At 38.8% G+C, this 16,073-nt stretch overlaps 1 protein-coding gene across 1 annotated transcript in view; it reads right to left on the bottom strand.

The window, feature by feature from the left end:
- The window catches only part of LOC126977146 (histone acetyltransferase p300-like), a gene marked incomplete at its 5' end in the record, with an annotated part of 31,777 nt that overhangs the window by 1,392 nt on the left and 14,312 nt on the right, over positions 1-16,073 (bottom strand). Inside the window, 9 exons of the mRNA XM_050825848.1 lie at positions 2,907-3,074; positions 7,045-7,263; positions 9,683-9,946; positions 10,194-10,982; positions 11,770-12,003; positions 12,995-13,468; positions 13,633-13,776; positions 14,032-14,350; positions 14,617-14,727. Coding sequence (XP_050681805.1) covers positions 2,907-3,074; positions 7,045-7,263; positions 9,683-9,946; positions 10,194-10,982; positions 11,770-12,003; positions 12,995-13,468; positions 13,633-13,776; positions 14,032-14,350; positions 14,617-14,727 — 2,722 coding nt within the window. The remainder of the gene's footprint in view (positions 1-2,906; positions 3,075-7,044; positions 7,264-9,682; positions 9,947-10,193; positions 10,983-11,769; positions 12,004-12,994; positions 13,469-13,632; positions 13,777-14,031; positions 14,351-14,616; positions 14,728-16,073) is intronic.

Below are 16,073 nucleotides of genomic sequence, written 5' to 3' on the forward strand. Positions count from 1 at the left end.
CATCCACTGAGTTGGATTCGACGAGAGACCTATTAAACCGACCTATTAGACCTAAGTAAACATTCTCGTCGACAATTTCGAGAGTATAATTCCCAATTTTTATAAGATTAGGTGCGACATAAACATTTAATATGATCTCCATCGTCTTGGAAAGCTGTATTAAGGCCATCGAACATATGGCTTAAGTCTTCCATGGTCACTGCTATGATTACGATATCGTCTGCGAATCTAAGGTGAGTGATGTATTCGCCGTTAATAATGCCCAGTCTGTTCTAATCCAGAAGCTTAAAGACATCTTCCAACGCAGCAGTGAACAGCTTGGACGATATGACATCGCCTTGACTAACTCCCCGCTGCAGTCGGATAGGCTTCGAGATCTGATCTTGGAGACGGACTGACATGGTGGCGTTTCTATACAAACACTTCTACGCTTCGATATATCAATAATCAATGTGGCACCTCTGGAGAGACTGAAGCACCGCCCAGGTCTCTATCGAATCAAAGGCTTTCTCATAGTCTACGAACGCCGTGTATAACCTGCCGCAACGTATGTATGTGGTGTGTGGTGCTAAAGTCTTTTCGGAATCCGGCTTGTTCGAGAGGCTGGAAATCGTCAAGCCTGCGCACGAGACGATTCGTGACAGCCCTAGGAAACAACTTATATACATGGCTCAGAAGTGATATGGGCCTATTAGTTCTTCAATAGCATTTTATCGCCCTTTTTTAAGAAAAGCACCACTATACTTCTGTGCTATGCTTGCGTTTTGCCCTCGAGGATGACGGAAGTGAATAGTTTCTGGAGGGTCTTAAGTACAGGGGTACCACGAGCTCTCAGAAACTCCGCTGTAATTCCATCATTACCCGGCGCGCTGACGTCTGGGATATCTTCGGTATCGTCTCGGTTTAATTTGGCTCTTGGGTCTTCAGCGTTGTTGGTAACAGGTGCCCGTGCGGTCGTGTATAACTGTCTGCAGAACTTCTCGACTTCCCTCAAAAGTTCGGTTTTAAACGAAACGACCCTGCCGTCACTGGTCTTCAGCTTCGTCAGTTGGCTCTGTCCAATAGACAATTCCAGTGCGAATACTTTCGAGCCTTTGTTACTATCTATGGCCGTCTTCACACAATCTGTATTGTGGCGGCGTATATAGCGAGTCAATGACTTGAGGATCTGTCTATTTAGCTACCTATACTGGGAAGCATCGTCCAGGGACTGAATGGTCATCTGGCGTCTTACATCCATCAATTTGAGGGTATAGTCTGAGATTTTTTCGGTTCTTTTTGAACGGCTGGCTTTGAGTTTGTACAGCTGCCACGAACCTGTTATTATACTCGTCCACGTCAACGCAGTCATCGAGGCATTCGAAGCGGTTTTGCAATTCGAGTTGAAAGTTTTCGGGGTTTTGGATCTGGATGGGTGCGGGTCGGAGCGTAGACTTCACCAGTCGAGACCGCTCCAGTTTTGGATTTTTAATGTGCCTCTTACTATGCGGTGATCACTCCCAGTTTTCACTGAGTTGATCACAGAGACATCATTGAATATATTATGTCTTTTGGTAGACGTAATGAAGTCGATCTCATTTTTGGTGGCACCATCGGGCTGATCCAAGTCCATTTGCGATGTTTTGGCTTCATAAAGGAGTTCATCATATAGTTCCTCCTTCTCCATAAAGTCAGCCAGCATCTGGCCTCGGCCGTACCGATTTCCATAACCAAATTGCCCCACTCTCAACTCATCGCCGCTACGTTTGCCCAGTTTTGCGTTGAAAGTCTCCCATGACAACGTTGAAGTGGTTGGGAGTGTGAATGGCAGTTGAGATGTCCTCATACATGGTCTCCACCTCCTCGTCTGAGTTTGTCGAAGTCGGAGCGTAAACCTGTATGACCTTCAACGAATACCGTTCAGTCATTCTGAGCGTACCTAACGCTACCCTAGTCGACACGCTCCCCACCTCAGTTACGTTGTTGACGAGAGACTTGTGAACTATACACGAGTGTAATTAACTTATTTTGGGTTAGTTTTTCGCAATAGCGGGTACTTTAGCTACTTAGGCTTTTCAACTAAAGGACAAAGCCAAGAGAATAGTTTTGGTAACGCTTTGTATGGTAACTAGTAAGAACACATTGGTTAAATTGTTACAATAATAAAAAAAAATGGTAACTAAATTTTTCACGTCTTGCGGTAAGCAAAATGCATATCTCGAAAATAACCATGTTTGTAATATTGTTATCTGTAATACCTTAAGGCTCAACACAATCACAGATGAGTCAAGTCCTGTGCGACAAGTTAGCACCAATTCAACTTATTGAAACTTGTTACACAATGTGTGTATAGTTGTCGCAGATCGCAGAAGCAAAAATCGTATATAAAACGGGACCGCCAATCGGGCCCGGGTCCAATGTCGAACAATATGCCAAATAATTAACACATTGCTCAGGACTCTACTGATCGAATTCAGTGGTATTTGATTATGGGAAATGAAATGGATTTACATGTCGCAGGTATATTGTCAATGCCGTGATATTATAATTTCACTAGTGATATTATAATTTAACGGTAGATTGTCAATCGACTTCATTTCTTACAATTCGGAGTCAAATCACCATCACTTGACGATGTTTTCATATATGGGCAACATGAAAATATTTAAAATTGTGTTGAATTAACAAAATTCTTTGCAATGGCGGTTTTATTCTTTTATTTTGTTTTATTTACGGTGGGCAATTTGATATTAGACGCCAGGCCATCTAAAAACAGTTTAATTTTAGCGCTCTGAGAGAGAAGAAGCGGCAAGGCGCAAGAAACTCAAAAACAAGAGACATGCACACAACTTGATTTTATTTCGTTATTGGTGCTGGGTGCGACATAATTGCTTGTAATGCGACAAAAGTTTATGGTTGCTGTGTACCTGAGTCTGTTGCGGCATCATATGCTGCATCTGCTGCAACCTCTGCTGCTGAGGCTGCATCATATGCTGCATCTGCTGGCCCTGCTGCACGCCGCCCATCCCCACGTGAGCACCACTCACACCCCCCACGCTCACCGAGCCCACAGCGCCGCCCGCTTGCTGTTGGGTCTGTAACAATTGGAACAGCTCCATTACACATAATAATTTATATAAATTTGCCCACTGCTTTGCCCTGTTCGTAGATTGGAGATATACCATCAAATCAATTCGTTACCTGCGAACGTTGTTAGTTGTATTAGACAAACAACTATTTATTTGAAAATGGTATTGAGCACACACAACATTAGAATTAGACGGCACGGATCTCAAGCGGTCAGAAACTGAATGAACATTCCTGTCCACTGATCCCGCAGATCGCGACAGATACTGTTTGTATAGTCGGTTTACCATCTGCGGCATATGTTGAATGAATTATCTCATAGAATTGAGTTACACTGCCTAGCAGGGATAGGTACTTAACTTTCTAATAACATCCCTTTTAGGCTCCCCAAGGTATACGCGCATTTTAGCAATGGATATTTTAGCAACAGCACTAAGCTAGATACATATCAAAGAATTCAGAAACAATAGCATTACATATTAATTGTGAACCTGACATTCTTATGAGAAAATCTATTGTGTTCTCTTGTTCTCACCAACGTGAGCCAAATATTCTTCTAATGTTATAGTGATAAAGAGAACCGAATTCTTGCTAAAGCAATAGCAGTACACAAACTAGGTGTGGAGTCACATACAATTTTTGAAACACTATCCGCTAGATATTATGTGGAATGTTTGTGGCTATTGATAGGTACAATGAAACATCTGTTTGTCACTGAAAGTTATTAATATTAAGAACAAGAGTATTCATAATAAACATGAGTCAAAGCCGTCGAGTAAAGAATTCATAGAGAGAATTATCATTATTTACCGTTAATTAAATAACGAATAGGAGGGTATAATCAATGCAAGTTCTTAAGCTGCAGCACTTATAAATTTTTTAGTAACTAACTAGAAACTATTATAATACAAACATTTATATGCTCAAATCCTCATAGAAACTTGTTAATTAGTCAGCCGTGTACAACGTAGCGAGTTTCGAAATTCAACGGTAGTTAGGTAGGGTTTTATCTATCAATGAGCGACTGAGCTATATTAATATGAAGAAGATATGTTAAGACATCGGCACAGGTATAAAAACGTATAATTCCGTGGTTAAGCCTCTTAATAACTCCATGTCCCATAATCGAGAGACGTCTTTTCAGTTAGTATCAGCACCGGGTTAACTTTATTCCCACAAGCATGGTTGGGAAGAAAGTGGGAAGCGATCTTTTAACCTCTTCTTCCATGAAATAAACAGCATGAACAATGGCGCTCTATATTCCCTATCTGTGTTATCATTACGGATGTCATTTATGTTATAGTAATCTTTACCACATAAATCTTTTAAACAATTATTTTAGATTTTTTAACACACTTGTAAAAGCATATAATATTTCGCCAAGCAAAAGACTTACAAATGGACTTAACCGAGCGGTACACACAATAAGTTTATGTTTGTTCCTGGTTAACAACACATAATTATAGTTTCTAGAAAATTCGCTAATGTCACTGTATACATGCATTATGCTGTCATGAATTTATTAAAAAGCAACAATTACAATTTTTGGTTATAAATAGAACAAAAAAAACATCAACTTTTCTTTCTAACAATATTTAAGGCACAACCAGGTATATTGTGATTTGCCAGCACACTCAGGCTCCTACAGAAAACCCCAGTGTTTTCGAACACAAGCACTGATGTGCATATCATAATATATGCCTTAAGGCATAGCCTACCTCGTTATGAAAGTATTAAAGAAATAAATACAGTGAATAAAATATTAAATAATAAAGTTGATTAACTTTAATTTGGTTCTGTTATTCTATAACCAAACTTCTATTGAACACAAACTCATTAAATTTTTCATTACGCTAGATACTAAATTAGTAGTACGGTAACTAGTACGGTAAGGAGTCCCGATATTTCATACATCTTATTTAGAAAAGTATTGGTCACAGTTATGACATTCAACATCGTATGGCTATAGGGGTAAGCTAGCTTACTAACGAATTGTGGCGAGATAAACCGATTACTTCCGACTCCTGACTCCACATCTGTCTCACTCACTCCATACAGCACTACATACCAAACATACTAGCATATATCACTACATACCAAACAGCCATAAACTTCATATTAGGAGTTCTTTTAATAGACCAATACCAAATATAGGTTTACAAGTAATGTTCAAGCATTATTGAGTTATTTGTGTTGGTGAAAAATTACCGTTCGACCGCCCATAACTAATCTTATTGTAATCAATACAAGTTATAGCTCGAAAAACCCGCCAAAAGAAGTGGTAAGTGAATTTATATATTTATTTATTTAGATTAAAACGGTTACAACACCAATTACAATAATCAAGATATTATATATCAGGTATAATATCAAGAAAAGCTAAAGGATAGTATTAAAATTATAATATAACTATGAAGCCGACAGTGCTGTGCTATTTTGAGGCCTAAAGTTTAAAAAGTTATATAATTTGATGATTTGAACATTGTCTATATACAAAGGTGATATGAACTCCGTGATTTGAGTTTTAAGAAGCTACAAACGTTTAAAAAAATATTACTTTATTAAGAGTTTGCAATAAAATTATTATAGGTATTAAATCCAATATCTTAAATACATGAAATTTTAGGTTCGACACAAAGTGATTGCAGTATGGGTCTTTACCGCTAGATGGCGGTAAATATGAAAATATGTGTTATCATAGTTTTTATAGAATTTTAATAAAAAATATTTTTTATTAATAAAAGCACGCATGCTAAGTCTATTGCAATAAAATAGGAAAGTAGTTTAAAGTATTCTGAAGCTAATAAAAATGCGGACTCGATACGTCAATTTCTTCAAGAGTTTTCGTAAATACAAAAGGAGCAATATAAAATGACTTTGTAGTCAATATAAAAAGCATTAATTAAAGTGATTTTTGATACACGGCTACTCATATTATCGTGTACCTAAGTGCGTTATGGTTATGATAGAGGCATTTTAAAATCACAAAATCGACATGTCGAGAGCACAACGTTAACCACTACGCGTTATGGGCTGGTGTGCAATAACTAAATTCTAACCATTATATTATTAGGTAGGTAGGTACTTGTACCTCGAATGACACAAACTAAAATATTAGGCTGACCATATGGTACGGACACTATATGCGAAACACAAACAACTTCAGTATGTAGATCTCAAAACCTAGTTCTGTCAACCTTGCTAAAAAACCAATACACGCCCATGAACAGAAGTGAGTCCTACTTTGTTCCAATTATTGTGTTTGATCAGGTTCTCCTGATCCTGTAAATTGTCCTTGTAAATTTAATACCGTCCAGTAGATTTTCTTGCGTAACTAACCAGAAAATTTAATTTTCCAGGTGTTTTTCAAAAATATTTCTTACCGTTTTAATTGAGTGGTCGATTTTTTATTTTTCTTACCTACATTTTGTCGTTTGAAAATAACTCCGGACGTACACATATCGTATTACAACAAACAAATGAGCTCTAAAATGTATAACAAAATAAACAAAAGCAAAAAACAAAAAAATAACATCTACCCGCTGACCAAGAAGAAATGTTAAGTGAAACTTAACTACCGGTTAAAATCACTACATTATGAAAATACAGAGAAACTTGTGGAACTATAAAATACAGATCAATCCCTCACACACCTAACAGAACCACACACAGCACACATGCAACTAACTTCACAATCACACACACCCATTCAACCAACACTTAACACATTAATATATACATTCCACAACTATTTTATTTTTTGTAATCAATTAATAACTAACTAAGTTTACTATTTAGATCTTTGATTCCTTTTTGTATCCGGAGAAGGGTGTTATTAGTTTGTGCTATTGCATCTATCATCATTTTTACTTGTTTGTAGTTGTTTTGTCAAGCTATTCCAAATATTTATTATTATTATTTAACAGTTATAAATATAAATAAAGCAATAGAATAGTGGTAAGATGTATATGTATTGACCTGTGCACGCTGTTTGATGAAGGCCGCCATCAGCGAGGGGTTGGACTTGAGAATCTGCAGGATCTCCTGCTGCTGGTTCTGACTGTTGGGCGAGCGCAGTGTGGCCATGAGCTGCTGCAGCGCTTTCTGCTGCATGGCGGGCTGGCTGGCGGCGCCTACGCCCACGCCTGCTACGCCTCCGACGCCCACCCCCGCGTTTTGTACACCCGTCGCTGCGCGCTGGAATACAATCAAATCAAATCAAAATCACTTTATTCATGTGGTTCAAGGAAATGACACTTAATTTTTTTTTTATTCTTTTTGAATTTACCGCTACTTCGTAAAGGGTTGAGCTTATGAGAATGAGAGAGAAAAAGTAGCAAGAAACTCATTACCACTCTTTTAAATCCAGATTTACATTTTCGTTGTTTTACAAATCATTTCAATTACAATATAAAATTATGTAAAGTGATGCAACAAACTACTCTACTCAAACGTCAAATAGTCAATGCCTTACACGAGTAAGTCAAAATAGTAAATGTAAATGAATACAATACAAACCGTAAATAAATAGTTATTCTGTGAGCATTTTATAAGGGATCATGATTAATAAGATGTGGCAAAATGTATATGGTCCGGTGTGCATATCAATTCAATCCAAAAGTATATAATCTGTCAACTCAGCGACGACATCTACCATGAGTTTAGTGATCCTACCCGCTAGCGATTGCGTATATAATTTGTAAGGAAGATTATACAGCGCCTCTGGCGGTCACTTAGAGAACTTATTTCGGTAGTATGAGTCATTAAGTATAAAACCTATTGAAATCTTATTGATAGCAAATAACGTTTTATTTTTAAAAACAATCAGCAAGCAAAAGTGAACCTGTTTTTATTTTATTACGTTCACAAAACGGGATACACTCTTAATATTGTATAAAATAGAAAAATACGTTAACATGTTGGGGCGAGTGCCTCCTTCTGGAAGTGAACACAGCATGCTTGTGATGTGTTCTAGATTTTATATAAAACTGAAAACAATAACTTACTAAGCTAGTAAACACAATTCAACCCCACAGTACCCAAGCCAATAATCCGCTTTTTCTAGCAGAACTCTTCTGAACCTAGGGACTGACGGATTGAATATGTCTACCTTCTGACAGACTTCATTATACAGAGAACAAATGCGATATAAACTAGAATGTTGACCATTATTTGTCCGTGTTGTGGGTATACTGAAAGTTTTCCTATTAATAATACGGCTGCAATGCCGTGGGACAGGCAAGTTAATTTTACTTTATAATAGAGGACTGTCCATGATGTGGCCATGAATCAGTTTGTGTAAAAAGACAAGGTCTGAAACTTTCCTACGCTGTACAAAGGACGTCATGCCAAAATGCACAAGTCTAGATTCGTAGCAGTCTAACCGACGACAAAGATTACTTGAATATGAGAGATGATATAAAAATTTCGACTGCACCTGTTCTAAACTCTTAATATGAACTTTGAAAGAAGGGTTCCACACCGGACTGCAATACTCTAAAAGACTGCGCACGTAGCTGTACAAACTTCTGTTAGTGGACACGCATTTATGAAGTAAGTAAGTAGTGAAGGATTTCGTTTTCGAGAAAGATTAAGTAAAAACATTTTGAGGAATTTAAAACCATCCTATTACTAACACACCAATCGCAGATCGTATCAAGATCACTTTGTAATAGGATCGTATCTTCTGTAGATTTAATTTCACGATAAATTTTTAAGTCGTCTGCAAACATTTGAAATTTGGATTTTAATTTAGTCGCTAGATCGTTCACAAAGACCAAGAAAACAAGGGGCCCTAAATGGAATGGACCCCTGATAGCACGGCTCTTGGAATTGACTTAAAGCCACGGATCTTTACAATCTGGGAACGATTCTGCAAATAGGATTCGCACCACCGCAGTAGAGCGCCATATATTCCTGCGTGACCAAGTTTTTCTATGAGCAGTACGTGGTCAACCACATCGAAGGTTTTTGATAAATCAGTGTCATCAACAACCGAAACTAAATAAGCAACAACTGTTATTTGTCTGAACAAAACAAATTCAAAATGACTATAGTGATTTAAATTGATCATGACATCGGACGTTTCTTTTATTTCCATCTATATACCTCTGATAAGCTCTAAGAAACAACTGTTCCAATGATGTGATTTTGAAGGTTTCCCCCAATTCATATTATGTAAGTCTGTGTCTATTGATGTCTCGTCATTTTTTTGTATTTTAAAATTTGCAGCAAAGTAAATATCTCAAATTTATCTAATTACTGATCATTTTAAACATGTAACATTTACGTAAGGTTATGTAACACGTGGTAGATGGACATTTTCCTTCCATCGCAGGAGTAGATATCAGTGTGAATTGCTTTTAACGCTCTTTTACAGAACTCGATCATCTATCAGCAAATTGCTGGAATTTCGATCATTACTCTTAAATACAAGAAAGGGTTGTTGGAAATCGCATACAATCTACAACATGCCTCGTCCCACTGATCAAGTAGCAAGTGTTTTTGTCTGCAATGATAAGAATATTATTCTCCTCAAAATAAATCTTGAGCTACTTAACTGGTAAATTGACCGAAGGGCTCTCTTTTGTAATAGATGTTTGGTGGTCTGTGTTACCTGCATGGTCTGCTGCTGGTGCGGGTGCGGATGCGGGTGCGGCGCGTGGTGCGGCGGCAGCTGCGGGTGCGGCGCGTGCTGCGGGTGCGGGTGCGGCGCGTGCTGCGGGTGCGGGTGCGGCGGGCGCGCCAGGTGCGGCGCGTGGTGCAGCGGCGGCGGCGTGCGGTACCGCGCCGCCCACTCCGCGCGCGCGCCGCCGGGCGGGCCCATGGCGCCCTGCTTGCCGTACGACGGAGCCTGCTGCCGCGCCGCCTCCTCCTGGACCTGGCGATCACAACAAACTTGTCACAACTGCATATACAAGTAGCGAACAAAACAAAAAGTCCAATCCTTCATAAAATAGATTGAATGTTTCGATTACAGATAATGTTATCAATATAATATATTATAATCCTAAAGACAAATAATACATTAATTTGATTCGACCAATTTCTTTTGAATGATGTCCTTCCTATTTGACCTTATGTTTTGTTGACTGTGTTAATTGATAGCGTCAGTACTGGGTACGTACCTGCTGCAGTGCCTTCGCCACGTTGTGCGGGAGGGTGTGCGGCTGCGGCTTGGCGGGCGGCGGCGAGGCGAGCGCGGCGGGCGGCGGGGAGTGCGCCGTCGTCGCGCCGCGCGTGTTCATGGCCGCCATTCGTCGCCGCAGCAATTGCTGTTGCTGAACTCTCTGCTGCACCTGCTGCTGTTTTAGCTTCTGCTTGATACTGCTGCAGAACGGCACCGAGCACTTGCTCTCTTGGCAGTGTTTCGCGTGGTAGCAGCACAATGCTATAAGCTGCTTGCAGATCGGACAGTCGCCCTTCGTCTTTCGCTTGCAGATCTTTGTGTGAGTAACCACGCGCTTCATCTTCTGGCACGAAGGGAGTCGGCAGTTCGCGTCGCGACATTGACACGCGTGAACCAGCGACTGGATGCACCTTTGGATAGAGAGTTTTCGAGCCTCCTGGGGGTTGATCTGTTTCATGTCTCCGGGGGAGGAGCCCACGTCGATGTCGAGGCCTAGCTTCTCCATCTTGTGGGGGTGACCCTCCTTCTCGTAGCAGGGCACGCAGAGATCGAAGTCGTCACAAACTGTACAGTGGTAGCGCGTCTCGACGTGCGACTTGCAGGTGTTGCAGGTGTACACGAACTTGTCCTGGCCTTGGTTGTGCAGCTCGTACAGCATACACAGCGTGGAGAACCGAGCGCGCCGCTGCGATGAGAACTCATAGTGCCGGTCGCGCGCCATCGTGAGGAACGCGTCGCGACCGTCCATTAGATCACAGTTCACGTGGGGGTCCGGGTCTTGAATGGGCTGCACAAGACAATAAATTCAATTTCAATATAGTCACACTTTGCTATGATACATTATGTAGACATGATTTTTATTAATATTCAATAAAATTTTATAGTAAAACAGTATATTTCTCTTCAAGTAACTATATTTGGAGCAGCTAAGAAAAATAATTTAAAATGTTCAATCTTAACAACTTGGAACTGATTGTTATTTAAAATTTTAGCCGAATTGATATTTTGTAAAGAGACCGTGTACCGCTAAAATAGGATGAAATCGTGGAACTGGTGGTAAGTGCCCTAAATGCAAAATCAGTGCAACCACTCAGTTATGGTAGCCACAAAATGAAAAAATTTGGTTATTAATGATTATTTTCTTTGTGATGTTAGGTGTATTTAAGGCGACATTGTCGACCTCAATGCTGCCTATGATTTCAACAGTACTTAGTTGATACAGTATGGCATAGAGGTGACGGAATTAAAATGCTACTGTTCTTAGTATGAAATATTAGTAGGCACGTTAATCCTTTGACCATGGACATGCAGCACCTCTGAGTTGTTGATGATGAGTTCTCAAGATCATAGGTCCCGATTAAACAACGCGGAAATCAAATCAAAGCAATACTATTAAGGACCACTGAAGTACTATTGCCAAGGAAGAAAGCAATGTTGTAGAATACAATTAGTTTGATATGTCCCAAATAAACTATATCGCCAGAGTCCCATCCTATATCTGAAACTCTCAGTTTTACAGGTTTTTCACCAGAATTAGTGAAAAATGGGGTGAAATAAGGGTTAATTGTACTCACAGCTAAACTGGCAGCCGACTGCGCGGAATGTAGCCTGATAACGAAGAACACTTCTTTGTGTTTCTCCATTGTAGCGAATATCTTTGCACTGAGATCACTTCCTTGCTGCTGGTCACTTTGTTTCTTGCTATTCTTCCGCTGAGCAGCCTTTGACTTGTTCGATTTCTTTGCTTTCTTCTGACCTTTCTTCTTTCCATCCGGTCCTTGTTCACTCTCTTCAGAAGACTGGAATATCTAAAAACATGTTAAAACACATTCTGAAGAGAACTCTCGTCTCATTTGAATGTTACTAGGAATGAATGTGTGTTTGTGAACGAGAGCTCTGTACGAAAAAATATTTTATTGGTTGATAAATTATTATTAAATTTTGAATTGTCTTACAATATAAGATAGAACGAGGATCAGTAAAGTTATAAAGGAAATGCATTACAATTATTAATTAATTTTAATGACATAAGAATGAAGAATCTTTTTGAATTACACAAATCGGACAATTACTTACGAAGATATAAAGGAATAAAACATGTGTCGCTCCTGTCGCTAAAAGTATACGTCCGCGGATGCGTATGACGTTACTGTGACGGAACCAACTACAGTAGTCACTTTCATATACTATTCGACGGAGCGGTGACGCGGTCGGTTACTACATTTGGAAATTTACTAATATAAAGTGGTATTAGGTAAAGTAGAAGCTGGTTTTGTGCAAGCTCAATTAGATATGCTTTTGGAAGTACACTTATCTTCGTGTGGCTATTTATCTTGGTTTCTTTCGTGGTATTTGATTACCTAGGTCATTTCATAGGTTGTAATCATTCTAAGTTTCACCATTTCTAAAATCCTTGGTTGAAAACCACAAAGTGCGTCTTATTTATCTACCTACGTACGTACTTATTAGTAATTTTAGGTCATAGGTGTTAGTGGTAGGTAGGTGTAATAAATAATAAATGTAAAGTATTATGTGTTTATTCAAATAAATGTAATAGAACAAAAGTTTTATCACTGTATTTTAAGGATTTTCTAGCTCTATAAATCTGCATTCTCAACTAAAAACGTTACGGATCCTCATTTAAAAAAAAATATAAAAATTGATAAAGGAATTGAAGCTGATATAAAAAAGGCTTGAGATTGAAGACCATAATATAGTGGTGCAAATCAGTAAAAGCATTTGATAGACTGAGGGATGGGCGTTAAGTATGAATTTTAAATATAGAGAACTAATACCGACCACTGCCTCGGCGGCTTCAGCCTGCTTCCTTTTCTCTTCTTCCTCTTGATCCAATTCCTTGATAGACTCTTCTAGAACATTGGGCCAAAAGTCACCTTCAAAGTACGGCAATTCCGCCGCTGACGAGATATTGTCCTCCATCGCTTGCTTCAATATATCTTTATAATCTAATATAATTCTCTCTATTATACCTTTATCTAACATCTTTTTATACCATTCTTGCAACCGTTTCGGCTTAGGTATCCTTTGTTCGGGCGGATGGCAGTGGAAAATGTAGTCATCGCCCTCTGAGGGAGGGCAAGCCCAAATATGTGCCATTGTATAACCTAGCTGCTTCGCATAATCCAAATAACCTAATAAAATTTCATGATAAACCGCAGTTCGGTACTGCTTTGGTTCAAAAAAATGTACAGAATCTAAATATGCTATATATACACGTCTCGTGTTGGGACTTGGGCTCTCGCTTCCGTATTCCTGGAAAGTGATAGACACTTATTAAATATGGCTAGATAATAATTATAATATATTATAGATAATATTATTATGTGTTAAGTGTATTAAGTCTTAGAAAATAAGAGAGACTTCTCACTTACATAAAATAATGGAATTATTATTTTTATTGAAAGTGTTCAACTCACCTGAACATGCATACCAAAGAAGCACACATCAGTTCCATCAACTTCCTCAAATGCAAACAATGCCTTCGCTCTGTAGGGAAACTCCGACGATAGCTCTCCCGAATCTACAAAGCGTGACTTCATGCCAGGCTTGACTTCCACTAACTGAAACGTTCAAACATATTTATTAAGAATACCTAAGAATTATTAAAAACAGTCGGTACTCGAATAAATACATCATCGTAACAGACACAGCCCATAAAATATCATAAAAATGATCACTTGTTGATGGTAGAAAGTGGCCCTGTGGAAGGCCATAAGGAACTACTGGCATGATAAAGTGATATGTCGACCCTCAATATGTTGGATAATACAGAAAATAAAACAAGTATGTATATAGATACTGAAAATATTTCATACCTTTTCAGAGGATGCAACCACCCTGATATGTACTTCTCCCGCCCCAGCCTCTTTCTTCTTAAGATAATTATTCACTCTAGTCTCAATAAATGTCCCTAATTTGGACATGGGCAGTTTTTTAGCACAGAATTTGTTATCTTTCCGCTTGGCTCCTTTCTTCTTTAGACAGTTTTCGCAACAGAATCCTAGAGGCCAGATCTGGTCATGATGCAAGACACATATCTGATGTTGCTTCCTCCCACAGTCCATGCACTCAACAAATGGCTCTTGCTCTAGGTGGTCATTTTTCATTTCCTTGAATTGATCCTTCTTGATTGCTCTGAAATATTTTAATAATTATATCAAGATTCCATACTGCTGTATTTATGAAACACAAACATATAAAAAAGATCTATATTCTGTTTTTACAATAATAATTAAAAGTATTAATAAGTATAACGAAAAAAAGTCAGGAGGGTATCAAAAGGTTTTAACTACCTATATTACTAATTTAATACTCAAATTATCAAAATACAACTTTTAATCTACTCAAAACAGCATATAATTGAAAATTGATTATAGAGAGAATACAAACGTTAAACTTACGTCTGGGACTGAAGCGGATCGTCGCCCAGCGTGACGGTGTCGCCCTGGATGTCGTTGAAGCATTTCTGGCAGAACGTGTATCTATCGGACACAACGCCGTACGCTTTTAAACTGTTTTCACAATCGGTGGCGGGACGTGATGTGAAGCGTGACGGAGGCGTGACAAGGGCGTGCGAAACAAATTAGTAAGCGATCAGAACATACACAAGATTAGTAGAACATGTACATAGAGGAGATGTATAGTGTGTTAAATTAGAAATTACATATAACATTACTATCATAACACCTCCACTGAAAAATTTACAACAGAAATTATTAATGATTTTGGCTTTAGTCCATATCCGGCTCGAAGGACCAGCATACAAAAAACAACATAGTACTTGTTTCACGTTAGATTAATGACTAATCGCACTATATGACGTGTTACTTGATGGTGCATTTCGTGCTTACCACTTCTAATTTGCATTAAAGTAAAGTTTCACTGGAGGTGTTGTTTGTAAAAGTTATTAGTATTGACATGTTTATAAAATAGCATTCTCCAAAACGGTCATTACATAATAGGTCGGGGAAAGTGTTTTCGCACATAATATAAGCTTGAAATAAAATCTCTCTGGCTGGTTTAGATGCATTAAAAAGGTTTAAAATAGAAACAAATTAATTCTCGTGCATTGGATGTGGTTCTGTAGGCACATAAATTTAAGTGGCTTGGTTATACAGAAATACAAATGGTCTAGTTGACCAGCTAACGTCAGGGTGTCGAATTGGTCGTGACGGTGTGCGCGCGCATCGTAAAAAATCACTCTGATAATTTTTTACCAACGCGCCAAAAGAAGTGTTGAAAAAGCTAGTTACAAAAAGAAACTCAAGATATTTGGGTGCCACACGAGCTCATTGAATGGAACTTAATGTATGTGTACTAATTTGCGATTATTTATTGACACATAATGAAACCGAAGCATTTTTGAAAAGATTGATGACTAGTGACGAAAAGTGGATGACGTACGAAAAGAACGTCCGAAGAAGGTCAAAGGTCACCCAGGCCTGCCCACAGACTGTGGCAAAACTCAGGTTATTAACAACAAGGTGCTACTATGTGTATGGTGGGATTGGTAGGGTATTCGTCATTATGAGCTTTTTTACCACCGGGCGGAAGCAGATCTGATCTTCTGATACCTACTGCCAACAACTGATGAAATTAAAGCAAGAAGTCGAGAGAAAGCGGCCCGAATTGATAGAAGTGGTGTGGCCTTCATCACGAAGGCGAGACCACACTTATATTTGCCTCTCCGGAAAAATTAAAAGTTTTGGCTGGGCGCTGTTGAAGCATCCGCCATATAGCCTTGACGTTGCACCTTCAGATTTCCACAAAACAAAAAGTCAAGAGAGGACTGCGAAAACTACTTGTCGCTTTTTTTTTATCAGAAGTCCCAAAATTTCTACAGCAACGAGATCAAGTG

This window comes from Leptidea sinapis, chromosome 43, assembly GCF_905404315.1.
Source record: "Leptidea sinapis chromosome 43, ilLepSina1.1, whole genome shotgun sequence".
In the NCBI taxonomy this organism is placed as follows: Eukaryota; Metazoa; Arthropoda; class Insecta; order Lepidoptera; family Pieridae; genus Leptidea; species Leptidea sinapis.